The 20,165-nt window shown below is 47.2% G+C and overlaps 1 protein-coding gene across 6 annotated transcripts in view; it reads left to right on the top strand.

Moving 5' to 3' along the window:
- The first annotated feature begins 624 nt into the window (after window positions 1-624).
- The window catches only part of KSR1 (kinase suppressor of ras 1), a 32,833-nt gene continuing 13,292 nt past the window's right edge, over window positions 625-20,165 (top strand). For 3 of the 6 annotated variants that reach the window (XM_026861766.1, XM_026861768.1, XM_026861769.1), the window contains exons 1-10: window positions 625-765; window positions 10,863-11,010; window positions 13,101-13,560; window positions 14,936-14,940; window positions 16,828-16,888; window positions 17,362-17,445; window positions 18,040-18,101; window positions 18,209-18,315; window positions 18,628-18,796; window positions 20,055-20,096. In XM_026861766.1, coding sequence (XP_026717567.1) covers window positions 10,902-11,010; window positions 13,101-13,560; window positions 14,936-14,940; window positions 16,828-16,888; window positions 17,362-17,445; window positions 18,040-18,101; window positions 18,209-18,315; window positions 18,628-18,796; window positions 20,055-20,096 — 1,099 coding nt within the window. In that variant the 5' untranslated portion in view covers window positions 625-765; window positions 10,863-10,901. Of the gene's footprint in view, window positions 766-4,067; window positions 4,383-10,862; window positions 11,011-13,100; window positions 13,561-14,935; window positions 14,941-16,827; window positions 16,889-17,361; window positions 17,446-18,039; window positions 18,102-18,208; window positions 18,316-18,627; window positions 18,797-20,054; window positions 20,097-20,165 lie in introns of those variants that run through there. The other 3 variants (XM_026861771.1, XM_026861770.1, XM_026861767.1) reach the window with 3 other exon arrangements.

The following is a 20,165-nucleotide window of genomic DNA, read 5'->3' as shown; positions in this document are numbered from 1 at the left end:
CCTGAATTTTTGTTCTTTTAAGATCATCGTTTTTAATGTTGATTTTGTAATAGAAATGCCCATCAGATAACGGTCCCCAGAGTCTTTGGGTACGTTGGCTATTCCTGCCTCTCTGATCATCTATCCCAAATGAAGGACAGATGTGAAAGAATACAACAAACACGCGGGGCCGGTGGACGAGCGGGCGGATTGTCCTGCGGGTTAGAGAGGCAGTACCACAGCAAGGCAGGATGAGGTTGCGTGTGCACGTGCCGTGCCTTTCAGCTGAGTGTAATTCATGGTTGGGAGTGGTTTGGATGCCCTGTGGTGGTGTGTTGGCATGACACCCAGCCTCTGCGCAGAACTTCTGTTGATAGGGGTTTAGAGAGAGTCCTGCAGGGATGCGCCCTGCAGGGTCCTGCCTTCTGCTGAAATGTTGAAGAGGAAAGGTGCTGGCTGTGAGGGAAACGCTTCCCTGGATGGGTTTCCCTGGGTGCTTGTAAGAGTCTGGCATTTTTATATCATGCAAGAGCCCAAACAATCAAACAAGCCAGCATCCCCTTGGCCAGGTGCTGTACAAGCATTGCCTGGGAAGGTGACAGGCATCCCCAGGAACTTACCAGTTTGCTTTCTGAATCCCAACAGGTGAAGCTGATTGACTACATCCACAGACAGCGGCAGTGCAAGCTGAGCGTGCCCCTGAGCGACCGCACGGCAGAGCTCAACAGCTACCCGAGGTTCAATGACTGGCTGGACATTGTCAACGTCAGGAAGGAAGTTGTACAGGTAAGGGCAAGACAACCCTCAGCACAGAACCTTCCCGCCCTTTCACTTCGCTCCCGCTGCCTGCTGGGTTTAAGTTGGTTTCCTGAACTTACTTTCCGGCAAGGTGGGAGTGGGTGTGTCCTCAGAGGGGCCTTTGGTGCCAGGGTGCTTCCCCTCACCCAGCGGGAGTGCTGAACCACTCCCTTCCCTTTGTGCTCCTCCCAGAGTTAGGGGGGATCTTCTCCTAAGGGCATCCAGAGCAAACACAGACAAAGGTCCTGCCTTACCAGGACACCTCTCCTGCCTGCCAGGTCTGAGAATGGCACAGTAACTTGACCCCGACGGCCTTTAGAGAGTAACACCACTGCTCCCGACTCTATTCTCTGTCCTGTACTAGCCACAAAAGCAACAAGAGTTGCAGTTCCATGCACTGACATATCCAACAAATGGACAAAAACGTTGAGTTGTTACAGCCTATTTATTTCTAAAAGCATGCACACCATAATTATGAAGTAGTGGAGATCCAAAAATAGCCAGTAGCACTGTGTCCCTCTAAACTTAGACTAGCAGAAGGGGTCAGGGTTTACAAGCTTGTCCCAGACTGATGGTTTTGATACTGTAACCTCACACAGCATTTAGACTAAAATCACGTGGACTGAAACCCAGTAATGGGCCAGGGGGATTTTGATCTGGGTTTTTACTGGCTGGGAGCCTTTGCTCAGAAACAGGAGAGGTTTTTTTTCATATTATACACCCCCATAAGTGTAAAGTCTGTGGTTCAAACTGATAGGAAAGCGCATTGCATCAGTGTAAAAGAATGGAATGAGTAACTCTCCTGGGGTCTCTCTGTGGTGGTCAGCATCAGCTGTTCATGCTCGCAGACCGTGGCTCCTTCTGATCTTTACAGTTTAATTCTTAACATGCAGATCGCTGGAAGCCTCTTCAGTGCACAGAATAATCTGACATTTCTGCTGGAATCAGAAACGACCATAAGCCAAGGCCCCCTGCTCCTGTCTCTGACACCTCTTTTGGGGATTTTTTTTGTTGTTGGCTTTTGGGGTTTTTTTTGAAGAGGAGCCTGAAATCCTCTTAAACTAAAAAAGTTTAGGTGGTTACTGGGAACTCCAGGGCACTGACAGCAGATTGTTCCCTTGGGTCTGGAGGGTGGTGGCTCCCCCATGCTGTTCTGTACTGGGGACACGAGTTCAGGGTAATGTTAATGGCAACAGAAGTAGAGCTCAGTCCGTTGATGGCTAAACAGAGCAGAAAAGGCTTTTTCCATTCTTTTTCTCGTTTTTGGCTCTGCGGGCCAGATCACAGCATTCTCAGTTCAGTTTCCTTTGATCCTTACACAAGCAAAAATTTTCTTTGACTTCAGCAGGAATCTGCCTGAGTGAAAAAATCAGCAAATTTTCATGGAAGTTATTTCAACTTGGTCCTGATGTAGCTAAGCAGACTCTGGTGAAATAGGATGAGTTCAGGACCGAGTTGTTCCTTTTATTCACTACTGTTTGTTTCGAATGGGCTGCTGGCTCTCGCCTTCCAGCAGGGTTGTGGGTAGCAGCTAAAGGTGCAGCGGTGACAATAAGAGAACAGAAAAGCAGCCTGTTGCTGTGGCCAAACTGCCAGGCTCCCAACTATTGTTGGTTTCTAAGGTTACTGGAATTGCCTGAGCCTAAAAGAATGTCTTTGTAGCTCTTTTTTTAAAATCCTTTGTGATGCCTGCAGAACTGGGGGAAGGGAAGAGGTGAAGAGAAGGGGTGGAGGAAGGGGGGAGGGAGGCGGACAGTTCAAATTTGCCACATCCCGCTAATTCAGGGAGCAAAGAGGGTTGAGACTGCCCTCCTGTATGTGTGGTCACTAAAAAGGGTGAACAAATTAGATTTTGGTCTAAGGCAGGAAGAGAACATTTTCCAGCTGTTTATTTTTTTTATTCGTTTTCTCTTGCTGCCCCCTCCCAAGCACCGACCAGTGTAATGAGCTGTGTTCCTTCTGTTCTCTGTGACAGAAATGTGAGAGGTGTACAAAACATTTAAATTCCGCTGTGATTCCGAGTGTATGGGTGTTTTTTAAAAGTTGTGCATCCATTTCATGCAGCTGCAGACAGCTTCTGTAGCATTTATATTAGCTGGACAGGAGAACTGCAACAACACCTGTTGGGTCGTTAAAATTATTTTTGAGTAGGCATGCTGGAACAGGCTGTCATCTGGGGGAAATGGAAATAGCTGGGCTAATAAACTAATTGCTCTCTTCTTGCAGTGATTTTTTTTTTTTTTTCCCCTGGTATTTCACTGCTTAGAAAATAGCAGTGCAGCCACTGCTGGTGTCTGTGGCACGGGCATCAGCAGACAGTGCAGGGGAGATGTTTGGCTGTGGTGAATTGTCTTTCAGCAATGTGACAGGTATCATGGGATCGTTCCTGCTGGTGCTTAGATTTCATACAGCATGTAAACTTGATTTCGGCTGAATGCTTTCCAAATGGAAATCACTGACAGAAGGAGCTTTAATAGGTTAGTTATTAAGAAGTACATAATGGTTTCCCTTAGCTTTACGCGCGCTGCCTGCGCCAGGACTGGGGAGGGAGGTGGTGGGGGAGCCTGCAGAGAGGTGGCTGAGTCGGGCAGACGGTGACAGCGGGGCCACGCGAGTGCCCTGCCTGGCTCTGTGGCTGGTGTACAGGGTGCACGGCTTATCTCTAAGACAGCATCAGCTCACTGTAAAACTGAAATTGTCATACTGGGTTTCCTTCTTAATGCTTCCAAAAAGCGCCACAGCGAGAAGGAAAACCTCACAACTGTTGTGATCGTGTGTTCCTGCTCAGCACACAGCCCTCTCTCTTCTTGAGACCTTTAGGCTCTGAAACTAGTTGGAGAAGTTGCCAAGCAGCCGTAGAGTCTGGGCCAGCTGCAGCAGGGCCCTTTCCTGGGCCGCTCGGAGATGGAAACAGAAAGGGCAGGTAGGACACAGGAGGTGTGTGCGGGATCAGGGCTCTCCTGCTTGTCAGGAGCAAACCTGGAGAGATGCCGCACTTCATGGTTTTTTGCTTTTTTAAATGGTTCTGATTCCATTTGGATTTCTAACCTTGCTGCTGGAGGGAGTATTTCAAGTTTGTGCTAATCTGTGACATAACACCTTTGAAAAACAGCCTAATTGCACGAGGTTTTTTAGCTCAGTAGAGAAACAATGCTCTTTTTCTCCCCCTCTCTTCCCCTCCCCTCTCTCTCCCCCAGTCCTCTCCCAAATAAAGCTGCCATGCAGGGAAGCACAGAAGCTCCCAGGCTCTCCTGTCAGAAATAGAGCACCAGCTCTAATTTAGAATATCTGCTGACTCCTCCAGTCCAGAGTGAAGACTATTTTTGCTCAGTGACTTGCTCTAGACATTGTGAAGCTTGAAAGCTCTTGCTGTTGTAATTGCTGTCTTGTTGTCGGGCTCCTTTCTTTCTTTGAAAACCTATATTTAAAGCAGGAATAATGACTGCTTGTAAAATCCTTTAGTTCTGGAAGAGATTATAGTAATAACAATGCACTGTTTATGGCGCTGGGCAACAGCTAAAACTCCTGTGAACATGGGTAACAGTCAGCCGGTGGTGCTGCGTGGAGTGAAAGGGCTGCTCTGTGTGGACCTAGCAGGCTTGGAGGTAGGTGGGGAATATCGGCTTTGAGTCTGTGGTCCTGTTTGCTCTCTGTCAGTACACAATTCTGAGGGGTAAGGAAACTCTGAACCCCCACCCCAACTTGGGCTATTTCTGTTTCTTTGTTATTGTTCCTCTAATCAGTTGCCAGACGGATTTTTATTACAGAAAACGGTGGCTAGTGTGGACAGGCTCTGCTTTGGAGCTGGGCTAATACTGCTCTGTAACTTTAAAAATATTTTTTCTATGAAGTGCTGGAGTCCTTGGTTTTGGCTAGGAGTCCTGGAGATTGGTTGTGTATGTGTAGTTTAATACCAAGAATGATGGATAAATGGTTAAATATGGTGGATTGAAACGGGGAAAAGATATACTTGGACTGAGAACTGGAAAAGACAGGACAAGGAGCCATGCAGACAGAAGATACGTTTAAGCTGTGTTGTGGTCTGCGGTGGGTAAAAGTTGCTCTGAAAATGGACCTAGAAAAATATACTGATCTGGGTTGTCCTGCTCCCCTTGAGAGTCCGAGTGCAGAGCTGAGGGGGGAGCGGGAGGGAAGGAGGGTGTGAGCAGAGCGCTGTCCCCGCTCAGGCTGATGGAAGAGGTCTCTTGGAGAGCTACTTACTGGCTTCTGGGCTTGGGGCATGTCTAACAAAAAGAAGAGATTAAAAGAATATCTATTCACTTATTTTCTTTACTGCAGAAAAAAAAATTCCTCTCTGCCTTTAACGTTGTTCTTCCCAGAAACCTAAGGATTGTATTTGTTCCCATGTACAACCTGTCACCATCGTAAAAAGTAACATAAGAACATAGTTATCTCCTTATCATCTCCTGAAACATGTCTGAACCAGCCCCGCTCACCATGTGGCAGGGGTTCCAGTCAGTCAAGTTTGGAAAGCTGTTTTTAGAGTAGATAACTGTCAGGCACAGGGAGGGGCAGATCCTGCCCCCGTGATTGCTGCCTGTGAGCAGAACTTTGCCACCAGGGAGACTCTGGGGGGGCAGGTGAAACAGTGCTGGGGTCTGGTTTACAGCTCTTCCATTTGGGGAATGTATTTGACTCCTAATGTGTATTTTTTTTGGTAATACCTCTGGTTTGCTTGTGAAACTTGTCTCGTTCCCCATGTGGCATTTATGCCACAGACCTACTTTTTTAGCAAGTAGTCAAGGGTGGTTCCTGAGCAAGGCAGGGACAGCGCTTGGCACACGGGAACAGAGCGGGAAAGGCTCGTGCCTTGAGTAGGAATTGTCTGCCAAGACTCTCCTGCTGCCCCTGTGGAAATGTGCAGAGGATGAGACGTTGGCACAGGGCTGATGCTGGGAGACCACGGCAGATGGTTGTGCTTGCACGGACGGGGATCTGGCTTGTAGCAGATCGTGCTCGTCAGCCGCTGGAGAAGTCTGAGGTTTACGTGTGCGGATCCTCACTTTGGTCGGGGGAGCAGAAGAGACAGGTCTGCCTAAACCTATCGGGTTTCCACAGCTGTATCCTCTCATCTTTTTCTGTCAGCATATCTGCCTGAGCAGACTGAGGACTTCGGCTGTTGGCGGGGGATTTCCATGGGTCTGGCAGCAGAAGCTCAGGCTGGACTGCCAGATAGCAGAGATCCTGAATGTGCTAATTGTGTGCATGCAAATTACCTCTGTCCTGCAGGCTTCCGGGATCTAAAACTCCATCTCTATGTTCCAGCTGAAGGCCCCTCCCCAGTCTAAATAGCTCTTGGAAAATACTCTTTATTACTGCCAGGTTTCCCTTCCCCTGCCAGGGGTCCAGGTGCCCCTTGCAGCCGTGTTCTCTGGGAATGGGTCATGGCTCGAGGGCAGCACGAGACTCACGCTACCCCTCGGGATCTGCAGTGAAACCCTACGTCTGCCTTCCCATAGAAAAGTGCCAAGTAACAGCAGCTCTCCTGTCCACAGGGAGCAAACGGAGTGGGAGCGCCCCGAGACTGTCAGCTCCTCTCAGCCCACCCGTTGTGTGAGAGGTGAGACAGTGAAGGGGGAGATGTTACGTGAAACCATGGCCTGTGTATACTCACAGCTGAATGCAATCTAGAGAGTTCATGTGAGAGGCTTTCCAGAATGCCCATAAATCTCCAGAAATTCAATAATAAAACAATTTTTCAGTACCTTCTTCACTAAACGCCAGAAGACCTGAGCAAAATAACAACGAGCAGGCACAAGATGTTCTTAAGAGCATCCTTACGTGCTTTGCTTAGAGCTATCAGTGGGAATTTAAGCACCTTATGTAATGGGCTTTCTCCTCTAGCATCTGCCGCTGTGCAGGAGGATGACTGGGGAGGGGAGGTATTGGCTGAAGAGGGGGTTTCTGGGGCTTTGACAACCGCCCGGCTTCCTAGGAAGAGTCACGTCTACTGGAGGAGCAGGTCAGGCTGATTTTGCAGAGTGCAGCAGCAGCATTAGCTCTGTAGGGCTTATCTGCAGGGAGGAATCTTTACCGAAAATAACCCATCCGTTGTGTTAGATAGCAGCGTTTTTGCCATGTTTCAGGGATTTAAGTTGGACACCAGACAAGATTAAAGACTGCTGTGAACTCTTCACCCTGACTAATTGAGACTAACCTTTGGATGGCTTCTTGGATACACTGTGATTTACTTTTCTCTCTTCTAAACACGTGTACCTCGAAGTGCACGGTCTGTCTGTCTGATAAGCAGGAGGGCTTTGTACAGAAGTCCTCAAGCTATAGACAAGAGGAATAATTTCCTGGTTTGGGCTTTTTAGCATCACTTCTGCTGAGCAATGTGTGGTGAGTAAGGCTTTCGATTTTGCTGGCAGCTTTGAGGTGCTGAAAGACTGACAGCAGGTTCTGTCTCCCGCTCTTTTTAATCTGACTTTATTATTAGAGTAGTATCTGACTATCTTGCAGCTTCCCCTGTCATTCTGTAGTCAAGGCAAGGTGTGCCCAGGGATGGTATTTAGCTTGTCCCTAATGCAAGTCTTTAATCTGCACTTTTTTAAGCTGTACTTCCTTAAAGCCACATCACTGACAAAGAAGCAAGTAGAGAGGTCTGTTGGACCGACATCTCTCACCCTCAGTGCTGAAGACAGAGTAACCCCTTTGCAAGGGCCCAGACTGCACTTGCACCGAGGGGGTTGGAGCCCACCACGTGCTCCTCTGAGACGGATATGGTGAGGGTGCTTGGCGGGGGCCAGCGATCCCCCAGCTCAACAGCTGAGCCAGAGCATCGCCAGCAACTGAACCTGTTCTAAGAGCCATCTTGAACTAGTGACCCTCATCACCATCACACTGGCTGGGGGCTGAATCATACCAGGCCAGCCTTACAGGGATCAGGTTGACCAGTTTTATATTAAGCCACCACATATGTGCAGCACATGAGTGGCTGTTTAAAGAAAGCCTCTTACTTTCCCTCCCTCCCCCCGCTTTGAAGGCTTATTTCTTTTGTCGCGTGTCATGGGGGCTGGCAGCAGGTTCAGAAAGTCTGAGCTCTCCCAGCTCAAGGTCACTGGGATTGTTTAAATATAATCTCCTTTTCTGTGCTTAGACTTTCCTACAACTTGCTATTCTGTCCTTCTAAAATTAAACTATTGAGCAAAAGGGACTTTACGTGCACGCCTGGGAAGGGAACAAGCAAGCAGCAGGCTGGACCCTTTGTCAGGGTGCGTGTCTGCGTGCGACCGGGCCAGGGCTGCAGAGCCAGGCTGGCAGCGAAGAGCTGGGGCTGCCCTTGGTGCTCAGCTGGGCCCTGTGTGAGCCGCTGCAGCGGTTCTGCCGTTGAGGTGCGGAGCACGGGCCTGCCTGAGGGAGTGAAACCAGTCAGCCTAGGGGTGAGCAAGCCCTCCGTGGGGACTGGGTCCTGGAGGTGAAGGAGATGAAGGAAAAAATGCCCTAATGCTTCTAAAAAGATCAGTTGTTTGGAATGTTTTGTAATTTTTTAAAAAATCGTTTTCAAGGTTTCTCTCTGCAACCAGGAAGACTTGAAAATAAGAAGTGAAAGCTGGGGATTCCTGCTTGCAGGGGTTGGAAAGTTTGAGCATTCCAGCTGCTTGCACTGGCCATTTGAAGTCAGGGCTACGGAACTGGCTGTGGTGGGAAAGCTTTGCTTTCCCGAGGAAATCTCCATCCCTTCCACTTCACTGATTGACCTACTAATAGCACTAATAAGTTACTGGTTACACTGGTGTCATGGGATGGATAGGGAAGGGAGGTGATACTGGGGAACGTGACTTCTTGGCTTATACTGGGATCTGGAATGACGCTGCTGCTTAGAACAGGGGCTGTGTAATCGGGGATGTTTTCTTAGTGGGGAGTGGTGGGGGTGAGGAAATGTTTCAAGATAATTCAAGAATGGCATCGCTGTAATCCCGCTTACTCTTAAAACCATGTAAAAGCATGAAATGGGATAAATGTTTTAGTAAGAGACATTGGCTTTCCTTTATGCTCAGTGGGGAAACATTAACTTCCCTGCTTCAGGGAAAACTGGAGCAAAAGAAAGCAAAACTTCCTTCCGTGTTCCGCTAAAACGGACCCCACGTCTGCCCCCAGTCGCTGTCCCTTTCAGAGCTGCGCGCGTGGCAGAGTGCCCTTGTGACAGTGCCGAACAGAGCTGCTTCTGTGAGCTGCGGCAGGGGAGGGGAGTTCAGGGGGTGCTGAGGAGATCACGGACGATACGAAAGACTTGGTTTGGTTCTGCTGTTACCAGCCCAGTTTGGCTGGGGCTCTTTGGGCAAACCTGTACCACCTTCGAGATGGACTGTTTGAGCTGTAGAAACCCATTCCGGTTTCAGCGCGGATGATCTGAAGCCCTGGGTTTTCTGTCCTTCGGGGCCCAGGATCAGGTTGGGAGCCCCAGGAGGGCAGATCTCTTTTCACTGGGGTCTTTGTGCTTCTGGCGTTTATCCAAGGGGAGATCGTTCCGGAACAAGCTTTTTGGGGCAGTCTTACTCCCATGTCTTGGTGGTGCAGGTGTGCAGAAAAATGGCTGCTAATACCCAGCATCGGCTGGGATTTCTGTGCTTTTGTTATTCTGCTAACATTAATAATAGAAGAACAGGAAAATTTACCCAAACTTCATTAAACTCTGGCTCTACTATGGACCTGCTTTGTGCTTACTGCTCATTTAAATTCTTGGCCGCTCCTTGAGTCAGCTGTGTTTTGTGTTTCACCCGGTTCCGGGCATGTGACAGAAGATGCAGGATGCATTTCTTAGACATCTGCCCTTTCTTAATTTATTCTTTTTCTTTGCTCCATGCAACAGTTACTAAAAATGGAAACTATGTGCTTACTCTTTGTGGTACCACCTACAAAGCTCCAAAGGTTGGGGCTGCTTCTAGCACCGTCACAGCTAAAATCAAAAGTCATGCGTCAGACCTCAAAGGCATGAGTCTGGATTAAGAAAGATGCCATTGTTAAAGGACATTCAGCAACATTCCAGTTTGATTTAGAGTCGGAAGTGGGATTTAAGAATCTAGAGGATTTCAAGGTTTTTGTTTCTCTAAACAGTGAGACACGCTTCTGAGTTTCCCCTTCAAATAAAAGTTGAAACCCTTTCCTATAGTTTGATTCAAGGAGTCAGTACTTTAGGAAAGAGGCCAAATATTGTGAAATTTGTGATCTCATTGTGAGAGTAGGCAGCAGTAAGGTTTGCTTAGGCAAAACTTTCAGGGAAATTCCTGGGTATCTGGGCTAAATATCCTGGTTTTGTTTATTAACCGCAATTGCTGCAGGCTTACACTGGAAACATTTGAATGGGGGAGAGAAATGCCACAGCTCAATTCTGTGTCAGGAAATACCAGATCATTTCATGCTTTCCAGTCTCTTGTATCTTTTGTGTCTGCCTGATCTAAACCTTATCACTTTGGGGGCTTTGGTGTATTAAAACACACGAGGAGTTCTGCACAAATAGCTTTTCAAGCAAGATACAGGCAAGGCTGGTTCTCTAATGAAGGAAAAATTACTTGAGGAGGAGGTTGCTATCTCTTTGTCAAAACATTTATTTTTTTCCACAAAAGATGTAATTTTCCTCACTGTTTTTACTTTTCACTTCCCGACTGAAAAGCCAAACATCTTTATCTGACATTTTTTCAGGTTTAGGCCTGTTTTCTTTCTGAGTGCTATTTTTAATTTAGAAGTTAAGCTTTCATTAGTAACTTTTCAAAAACACTGAGTGAAAACTTTCCACAAGGGGAGAAGAATATTTCAGTCCCCTGTAATCCTAACTTAAATACCGGAGAACAACCCTAACGTCCTAGTGACAGCGAGCACGGCCGAGCCTACGCCTGCTCTCCCCTGATGTGGGGAGGGAGAGCAGCTGCGGAGCGCTGCCGGAATCTGCCGCGTGGCCGTTCCTGACCCAGTGATTCTGGAGAGATGCACCACCAAGACGAGTAAATCATGGGTCAGACCAGGCAGTGAGTCAGTGGTGCTATTTAAAGTACGTCAGAATAACTAGTGACGGTCTTATTTATATATGTTTATTAAAAAAAAATTATCATCTTGTTTTTCTGCAGAGAATACCAGAGGAGCTAACCTTAGATGCCTTACTAGAAATGAATGAGTCCAAGGTGAAAGAAACGATGAAGAGATGTGGTGCCAGAGATGAGGAGTGCTCCAGGCTCAATGGGGCCCTGAGCTGCTTACGGAAGGTGACTGCATCAGGTACGGGCTGCCTTGTTGTTCTGTGCAAAACTAGTTTCTGGGCAACCCGGCCCCCATCCTGCTTCCTTTCATATGAGACAATCTGCAAAAGCCACTAGAGAATGTCTTTGGGTGTATTCTGTAACCAGGGTCAGGTTGTGGCTCTTGGATGTATGTGAAGTTGCAGTGATCAAACGCATCTAGAGCTGGGGATTGGATTTGCTTTTGACGGCACGTCAAATAAATGGATGGAAATGAATGTTTGTAGAAATCTCTCTCCTGCTCATCAGAATATATCCTGATTCCCTCGCTGTTCAGAGTTGTGTCTAGTGCTCCAGTTAATCCTCCATCATCCAATACCCATAGCTGTGACCTAACAAATCCAACCAGGTTTCTTGGAGGTAATCCCCTCCCCAGATATTACCAGCTGAGAGAGAAGGTGTAATTCTGGTTGGCATTACTTTGCCCGGAAGCCCGAGTGTCGCTCGGCTCGGTGCTTTGGAAGAGGAGAGCATTGCTCTATCAACCCTCCATCGCTGCCTAGCTCGTGGCGTGCCAGCTCATTCACTGCTCTTTAAAACCACTCGCCTCCTGCTGCTTCCCTTGGACTGCTAGGACCCATCGAATCATTAGCCACATCCAACAGCAGATTCAAGAGCTAGAAAGAGCCCTGATTTACCTTGAATTTACGGAAACAAGGGTACTGTGGAATTAGAAATGCGTGTGTTCAGCATGCACATGGATCTGACCAAGTTGTTTAAGATCAGTCAAGCTCAGGATTCCCATCCTCCCCAGGCTGCTCGCAGAGGCACTGCACAATCTGCTTGTGCCAGAATGTTTCTCGCAGCACACTGGTACTAACGTGCATCAGATCTTTCTTTGTAGCAATTATCAATCTGGCCCTGAAAGGTGATGTTTCCTGTTGGTATTATGACAGTTCACACCATTTGCAAATCATAAAGATTAGTTAATGGAAAAGTCAGCAGACAGCTCAGTTTGATATTTCCTTTTTTCTAATCTTTCTTGTCCTGGCTTGTCAAATATTTACCAGCCATACTGTGGCAAAACCAGCCATTGTTCAGAAGTCATGACATCCACTTATTAAAAAGAAATGGCATTTTTAAAAATCTAGGTATATGATCTTTTTTCAACCACTCACTGATCAACAGGACATCAGGCCCTGAAGCTTTGACTTTTCACCTTGATTTAAGTCATTGAGGACGTACTTATAATTAAGCCAGGGCGTTATCCTGATGCGTTAAACCTCTGAAATTATCCCAATAATCTGTGTATTCCCGCTTTGCTGCCTGTAGTCCTTTGTACTTTTTTCCCCATGTTTATACCCAGAATTGGTCTACAGGCAGTGCTGGACCTTTTGGAGCTGCAGTGCCAGGCATTGCAGCAGGATGTGGTGGTTCCTCTTTGTCCAGCGTCTGTCCCTGGGGCAGCTCTAGCCAGCACTGTCTGAACAAACGCAGCAGCTCTGTGCCGAGCGCTGCCGCCTGGAGCAGAACAGCAGCGCCCGGCGCTCCGGGTGCCAGGGGGGCTCCAGGCACTGGTTACGTGCCGAGAGAGAAAAGTGACCACAGGAGTATCAGGAGCTCCTAGATAGTCCCTGTTTCCAATGGAATGGCCTGTCTCGGTTTAAGTGGTGTTTAGCAGTTCCGTTGGCTAAGAGAAAATAGTTTCTTCTTTTCACCAAGGAGCAGCCTTAAAGCAGACAGGGTGCCAGGCTGGATGTACAGAGCTGTCTAAACAGATTGGCACCAAATCCACGTGGGTTTGCGGTGGGATGTGGGCGCCTGTTTCACGTAGGTACGTATATCCCACGTTCTTCAGCCAATCTGTTAAAACTCAGCCCATCTTAGAACATAGGACCCGATTTTAGCTACAGAGCTACAGACAGGAACGAAGGGTAGTTACTGCCATTCTCATTGTAAAGGTGATTTAGCTGGTGGATGTCAGGGGAGGAGAAGTGAGCCTTGCACCCTGGCTAGGTGCAAAGCAGGGAAAAACCCACCCTACAGCCCAAAGCAGCACGATGGGGCGTGTGAGTATGCATTGGCTTTTCTTTCTAATCAGTCACTAACGTTTCTACGGTTGGCGAACAGGGGGGGAGTTAAAAGATGACGTGCTGGTGACTCTTTCTGAGGCACGGCGAGAGAACAGCCCTGCGACCGCCGCGGAACCGCCCTGCTCGTGGGCACCTGCCGCCCTGCACCTCCCCAGGGGCAGCAGCCAGCAGCCACGCTCCGTCTCCGTATCTACAATCCCATCTGCTGATTCGCTTGCCTCAAGTCACGGACCTTCTATCTATGCAGAAAACCTCCTGGACCCTTTTGCATTCCCCGCACACAGCGGAAGGTTAACGCCAAGGACTCCTCACAGCATCACCATCACTCCACCCACCACTCCGCAAGCCAAGAGGCGGCATAAGTTGAAGCCACCACGGACTCCTCCTCCCCCTTGCCGGAAGGTTTTTCAGCTGCTACCGAACTTCCCAACCCTCACGAGGAGCAAGTCCCACGAATCACAGTTGGGAAACAGGATAGATGAAGTCCCTCCAATAAAGTAAGCACGACACTTCCTCCTTCCCCAGGGCCACTGGCGGGCTGTGCTCATGCCAGAGGGCAATCCATGCCCCAGTTCTGGCTGTGGAAGAGCTGGTGTCCAGCTGCCTCCTCATGGTTTCACTGGAGTCTGAGAATCTCTATCACTGGGATATTCTAATACAACCACAAAACCTGCTTGTTAATAGTGTACTTGAAGTTTATTTGAAATGGCACCTGCTGGGGAATTTGGGATGGCTGCTGCTATTAAAGGGCCCCAACCGGTTTTCCTCAAGCATCTAGTAGCCAATTTCACATACTAGAATTTTCTTCTGTCCCAAATGTTCCTCACAGTTCAGGTGTTGGTATCTCTTTATGTTTTTATTTTAAGATGTATTTTAGCTGCTAGTGTGAGCTTTAAAACGCATTTATTCCAGTATAGACAACTATAGCTCTACAACAAGACAAATGGTCTTAGGCTACACCTTTTTTTTTTTGGACTGATCCAGGCTTCGAGAGGTACATTTTTGTGTGGGTAGGATGGAAGGTATTAATCTAGTGTTTAACTAATAGCTGAAACTGGGAAAGAGACGTGTGTTCCAAAGACAGGCTACCCCTCAGCATCACAGAGACTGAGAGCAGCATCTGAGTGCTGCAGCAGGCGCTGGATTGTTACAACTTAGACTCTCTGACCCCCTGGAAGAGTTCAGAGAGCCTGTTCTACTCAGGACCTTTCTGCCAAAATTGGGTTTTTATATAAGGGAAACAGCTCAGAATGGAGTTGAGCTGTTGGGTGTGAGCATTAACTTTTGGTGCTGCAGTGCTGTGTGGCTGCGGGTTGAGGTGAAGGAGTTTGTTGTCAGTGTGCCGCCCTGTACTCGGTGCAGTGTTCTTCCACCCGGCCAGGGCAGGGGAAGCACCCACGAAAACCTGCAAATCGCTGAACATCCAGGTGCAGCAAGCAAGCACCTGTGGCCAGTGCGCAGCTTTGGTTTGAAATTCAGTGGCAAGAACCTGGTTCTGCTGTGATCCAGGTCCTATTGATTAAGCCTGACAGGCAGAATGTCTCGTTGCTGTGATCCAGGCATTTCCACGGAGCCTGCGGGGTGGCTGCCTGGCCCAGCCCCCTTAACGCTTCTCTCCACAAGCCAGAACTCAGGTGCACTCCTGTGCGCTTCCCTCGCAGGCTGGAGCTGGAGCTCTGCCCAGCAAGAGCTCCTGTTTGTAGGCAGGAAAATACTGGGCATGCAGCAACTCCAGGAGCCTGTGCAAAATCACAGATGTTTGTAAACATGACGTCAAACACTGCAGGGAGGAGTTTCTGCTCTAGCAAAGTGTGTATCCCGTCACATGAATATGAATGTCTAAAAAAAATTATTTCTCTTTTTTCTCTTTAGGTTCGGTAAGAGATTTTTACAGGGCTGTCTACGTTTCATTGCTGAGAGAAGAACCTGTCTTTGTCAACTATCAGTTGATCATCCCTGTGCAGCCCCTGGAGGCCCTCAGCAGGGCCTTCTATCCCCATGTTTCGGTTGACTTTAAGAGGAGCTTGGCCTACTGGAGAACTGCAGGATGCTTATACGGTTTTTCTTGTACCTGGTATTTCTTCAGATGACGAAAGCAAGGAAAAGGAATGCTGGTGTTTAAAGGGTTAAAGGGGTTTGGGTGTAATTGCTTGTCTGTCACCTCAGACAGCTGTTACTGACGCCTCTTGGTACTAGAAGTAACTTCATATCCAACCATTTAGTACCTTTGGATATTCGTTGCCAGGTATCTGTAATGCAATCGGGCAGTTGAGTGCAACCTTCTGAGAAACGCTTCAGCACGTGCTTAAATGTGGAACGTTCCCTCTGGTGTCGATGAGTCTGTTCACGTGTTTCAGGGTTTACGGGATTAGGACTTGGGTGTTCACCCAGTAACGTATGAGTGCTGTTGAGGGCTGTGGCTCTCCTGCAGTGACTGGGACACAGCCCGTAACCGTGGAGGCTAACGCAGAGAGATGGGCATCCTGGAAAGTGTCTCACCTTTCTGTAAAGTCAAAAGGTCCGTCGAGGACATTATAGCACCACACATGTATCTAACGCCCTTTAAAACCAAAATCCCAGGAATTACTTTCAGAAATGAAAAGGCATAGAAGGAAAATTGTAAAATGAGAATGCAAGCAGAAAGCTGAGCGTTTCTTTGTGGTGAGTGGTGGAATTTATACAATAAATAAAAAAAGGCATTAGAATAAATTCAAACAGAAATGAAGAATTTTGGTGCTCCTGTGCATGTAGTCATATTGTCTGTTTTAAAATTTATACCGTAGGGTCTCTTAAGTCCCATTCAATCCCAAATTTTTTTCTATTCATTCGGACTCTTCAGTAAGGATTTCGCCATTTTAGCTGGTGTTAACAGCCATCTTAACTGTTGTGTTGGGATTAATGGCGATGACTGTGCGTTTGGATGGCCACACTACATCAGCAGTGTTCTGTGGAACAGCAGCTCGTCATTCCAGCCTGTTCTAAGATGCTGAAGGCCACACATGCCTTTAAAAGTTGACTACAATAATGATAAAAAAGAATTTGGTGCCATCTAGGGTCAAACAGAGAGACTGACTTTTTTTGTGAGCACTGACCGTGTCCAGCCTTGAGGCTGTGTTGATACTTGCAGATTTGAATTTTCTCCAGATTTGCGATATGACTGTAGATTTAATTCAGGAAATATGCCAGAATCTTAGTATTGGAGAGGTTTTAGGAAGCCGTGTGGTATAACCACTGGAGTGCTGGCCTGGCGTTTTGAAGTCCAGGTCTCCCTTTCTGCACTTATCAGCTAGCTAAGTGATCTCACAGAAATCTTTCTATGCTTCTGGGTCACACTGGCCCTGTCTATAAAAAAGAGATTATAATTTTCAGTGTAAAAGACTATTCTGAAGTCTGCTGATGCTGCACAAAACCTGGGTGATGGTGTTCATGGTAAACAGTTGGGAGTAAAGTCTGACTTCCCACTTTGTTTTAAGAATGGTCTAGACCTAAACAGATGAGTTTTTGTAATCCCTAAACGTAAAACATAATGATTTAACAAAAAGAAGGAAGAATCACGATTCCACCACCAAATCTTATCTTACATTGCTTCTGTGCGAAAGCAAATAAAAGAGCAGTATCTGGGTGCGGCTTCCCAGCAGAAGGCAAACTGACCTCAGCTGGGCCACGGGCCCTCATCTGCGACAGGGATCGCTTTGTTTCTGTCTAGACTGGTAAGCACGTTTCTCAGTAATGCCTCCCTCAGACATCCTTTTGTTCTCCACCAGAGCTCTCCCAAGGATCCCCTCAAACGGTACGAAGAGACTTTGGCTTGGCTGTCACACACAGGTGAGCCACACGTGCTGCAGGAGCCACAGAGGAGACAGACAGTGTGTGTGTGGAGCCTGGGCTGGCTGCTGCCCCCCAGAGCTCAATCCCAGTTTGCGGGGTTTTCTGTGGAGACGCGATGTTCTCTCAGTTGGGTGTCTCTGACTGCACGAGGCTTCAGGTCTGTAACTGCGGAGCTGCAGCTCTGGGGACCTTCTAGAGGTGTGTTCTGTTCACACACCCCCTGTCTCCCTGTGGGACACCTGGGCGCTGCTCAGCTCTGTTCCAAGAGTGCAGGACTAGCAAGGGGCCAGCAGAGTGGGGGCCAGCCTTCTTTCAGCTGCTTTTGACCAGAAAAGCGAGAAGGCTTTTCCACAACACCCCTTGCTCTTTGCAGAAAGAGCTAAAGAATTAGAGCCTGTCTGTGACTACCTACAAACGTTAGTTTTCCTTTAGGCAGTTAATGTAATTTTCCCCCTCTTGTCTCTGCTTAGGTTCTCTACAAAGTCTTGGTTATCTCAGATATGCCAAGTCTGTCAGAAGAGCATGATGTTCGGGGTGAAGTGTAAATACTGCAGGTGAGCACACAGTGATGATCTTTTTCAGAAGAACTTTGCATTTTATTCATTGGAGTTCGCCAGTAACACGTATCTCTTGATGTGCTGCACTCTTGGCAGTGGAATCGTTTTTTCCGTCAGCTCCTGAGCTGGCAGAGGGATGCTTTGCCACAACTGACACTTTAGGCTGACAGCCTGACACGTGGATGAACCAAATTTATTTCCCTGCCCACAAGCTTCCTACCTGATCATGGGCAAATCGTGTCGTGGGAGCCGGGCACCCAAATAACAGCGAGGAGTTTAGTTTTTGCTTCTCTCTGGGTTGTTAGTCCGGAGCACTGAGATTTTAGTGCTTCACTGGGCGCTGGCTGAGAGTCAGGGAAGGTAGCTATATTAAAAATAAATCAGATGCATCAGATGCTAAGATATGTATATGGCTGTCATTAGCCTAATGACACACATAATAGGATTTTTCATATGAATGCTTGCTGCTCTGGGGCCTGGAGCATTCTAGAACTCCTTCTGAGATTAGCATAAGAATTACAAATTAGGAGTAGGCTTCCTTTTTTTGGGGAAAGAACAAGTTGCTATTAACATGTAATGTTTCTCTTTCAGATTAAAATGTCACAACAAATGTACTAAAGAGGCACCTGCTTGTAGAATATCCTTTCTTCCCAGTAAGTAATTTTCTACACATTCTTAGCATTTCTATGTAATTGATGATATCAAAGGAATAAAAAGTCTGATTAAAGCTTTTCTCTCCCGTCTCCAACCTGTTTTTCAGTAACAAAAATAAGAAGAACAGAGTCTGTCCCTTCTGATATCAACAATCCAGTCGACAGACCAGCAGAACCCCAGTTTGGCACCCTTCCCAAAGCACTAACTAAAAAGGTACACGGTGACTGGGCGAGTGTGGCTGCGAGTCACTGGGGAGCTGCACTGAGGAGAGGTGGCTGCATCCCTGGCTGGAGCGAGAATGGCTCCTGCAGCTTTCACTTTGCAAAGAGACTTTGCTGTGTGACATTTTCTGCTTGTAAACCCCCGTTGGGCACAGCTCTGGCTGCCCACTCCCTTAGAAAACCGGTGCCATGACTGAGGCCGGGGACAGCTTTCCTTTCGCTGTTGTTCAGTAAAGGGAACTCTTTCTCTCTTTCTCTCTTTCTTTTTACTGTTTTCTCACGAGTGACTTCCCTTGCTTTGCAGGAGCATCCACCAGCAATAAATCATCTGGACTCTAGCAGTAATCCTTCTTCTACAACCTCATCCACACCGTCTTCTCCAGCACCTTTCCAGTCTTCCAACCCTCCCAGTGCAACACCTCCCCCAAACCCATCTCCCATGGGCCAGAGGGACGGACGGTTTAACTTCCCAGGTACACTTGGCTTTTCCAGAGACCTCTGCTGAGATCAGAAAGGCTCAGCGGAGGCTGACTGAGAGTTCTTAGGTGGTGCAGGTTTCTGAATATGTGGCTGTGTCTTAAGCAAGGTGTGAAGGTGTGTCTTGTTACCTGACAAAAGAAAATGGTCTGTTCTTACAAGGTTTTAAGTAGTATCAGCAAGATACCTTTGCAGGAGACAGGTTATGGAGGAATGTTGGCACCTTTCTTAAACGATTTGATTCTTCTATTTTCTCCTTTTTTGAAAGGGACTACGGTAAAAAAAAACCCCAACATTCTTTCTCCTCCCTTTTCTCCTTGTATTGTAAAACGCATGCTGCCTGCTGTGTTAGGGCACCAGTCGCTTTAACTCATGAGCAAGTAGTTTGCTAGAGCAAGACACAAAAATGAGAACTGGACCGAATTACTTGACCAGTCCCTTCCAAGAGATAACCAACAGTCAACAGTCATTTTTAAACCAGAAGAGAATTTACCCTACGTACTTTACAGATTAAGAACCCAAATGTGCAGCCTTCACCAGTGTCGACAGAGGCAAAAATCCCTGGCAAGGGCAAAGATTTACCGAGTGAGAATAAATTTTAATTCCTTTGATCTGGCAATGAAGTCACCCACTGCTCGATAGGTGCTGCATCGAGCCTTCAGCAGTGCTGTATTTTGCATCAGGCTTTTGCATCAAGTTGCTGGTTTAGCTGACTCAAAAGGAGCAGAAGCAGAGCCAGTTTAGCACAAGGATTCTACTGCAACTACTTTGTATTAGGACATACTGCTCAAATTCACTGAAATAAAAAAAAAAAGCTTGCAGATGGCTCATGAGCTTCAGCTTCTCTGGGTGCATCTCTGAAAAGCTGAAGACATAGGAGAGCATCGAAGCAGCAGCCTTCGTGTGGGCCTTTTGGCCTCCCTGGGGTCTCGAAATTTGCTTCTGCCACTTGAATTCTGAATGTGTTTTCCCACCAGACTGTTTGCTTATGGTAACCCAGCTTTCATCTCAATAAGTATCACCTGTCAGAGCCTTCCAAAAATGCATGTGCTGAAATTCACCCCCTCCAACAGGCTGATAATCTACTAATCTGTTGCCCAACAGTCAGTTGAGACTAACTCATTGAATGCATATGGGGCATGTACTGATGATCCTCTAACTTGTTTGTGTTTGTTTTGGTTTTTTTTTTTTCTTTCTCCTGGTAATTTTTTTGCTGTTCTTTTTTTTTTTAAACAAAACAATTAAAAAAAAAAGCTGCCTACTACATTCAGCATAGACAACAGTTTATCTTCCCAGGTGAGTTGATTGTTTTAATTCTACTAACCAGCTTCTGCTGCCCAAAATAATTTGTTTGTAAAATTCTGC

Source organism: Athene cunicularia (genome assembly GCF_003259725.1).
Source record: "Athene cunicularia isolate RWA chromosome 19 unlocalized genomic scaffold, athCun1 chr19_part1, whole genome shotgun sequence".
Classification (NCBI taxonomy): Eukaryota; Metazoa; Chordata; class Aves; order Strigiformes; family Strigidae; genus Athene; species Athene cunicularia.
The sequence above is the reverse complement of the archived record's forward strand: the minus strand, read 5'-3'. Positions and strand labels throughout refer to the sequence as shown.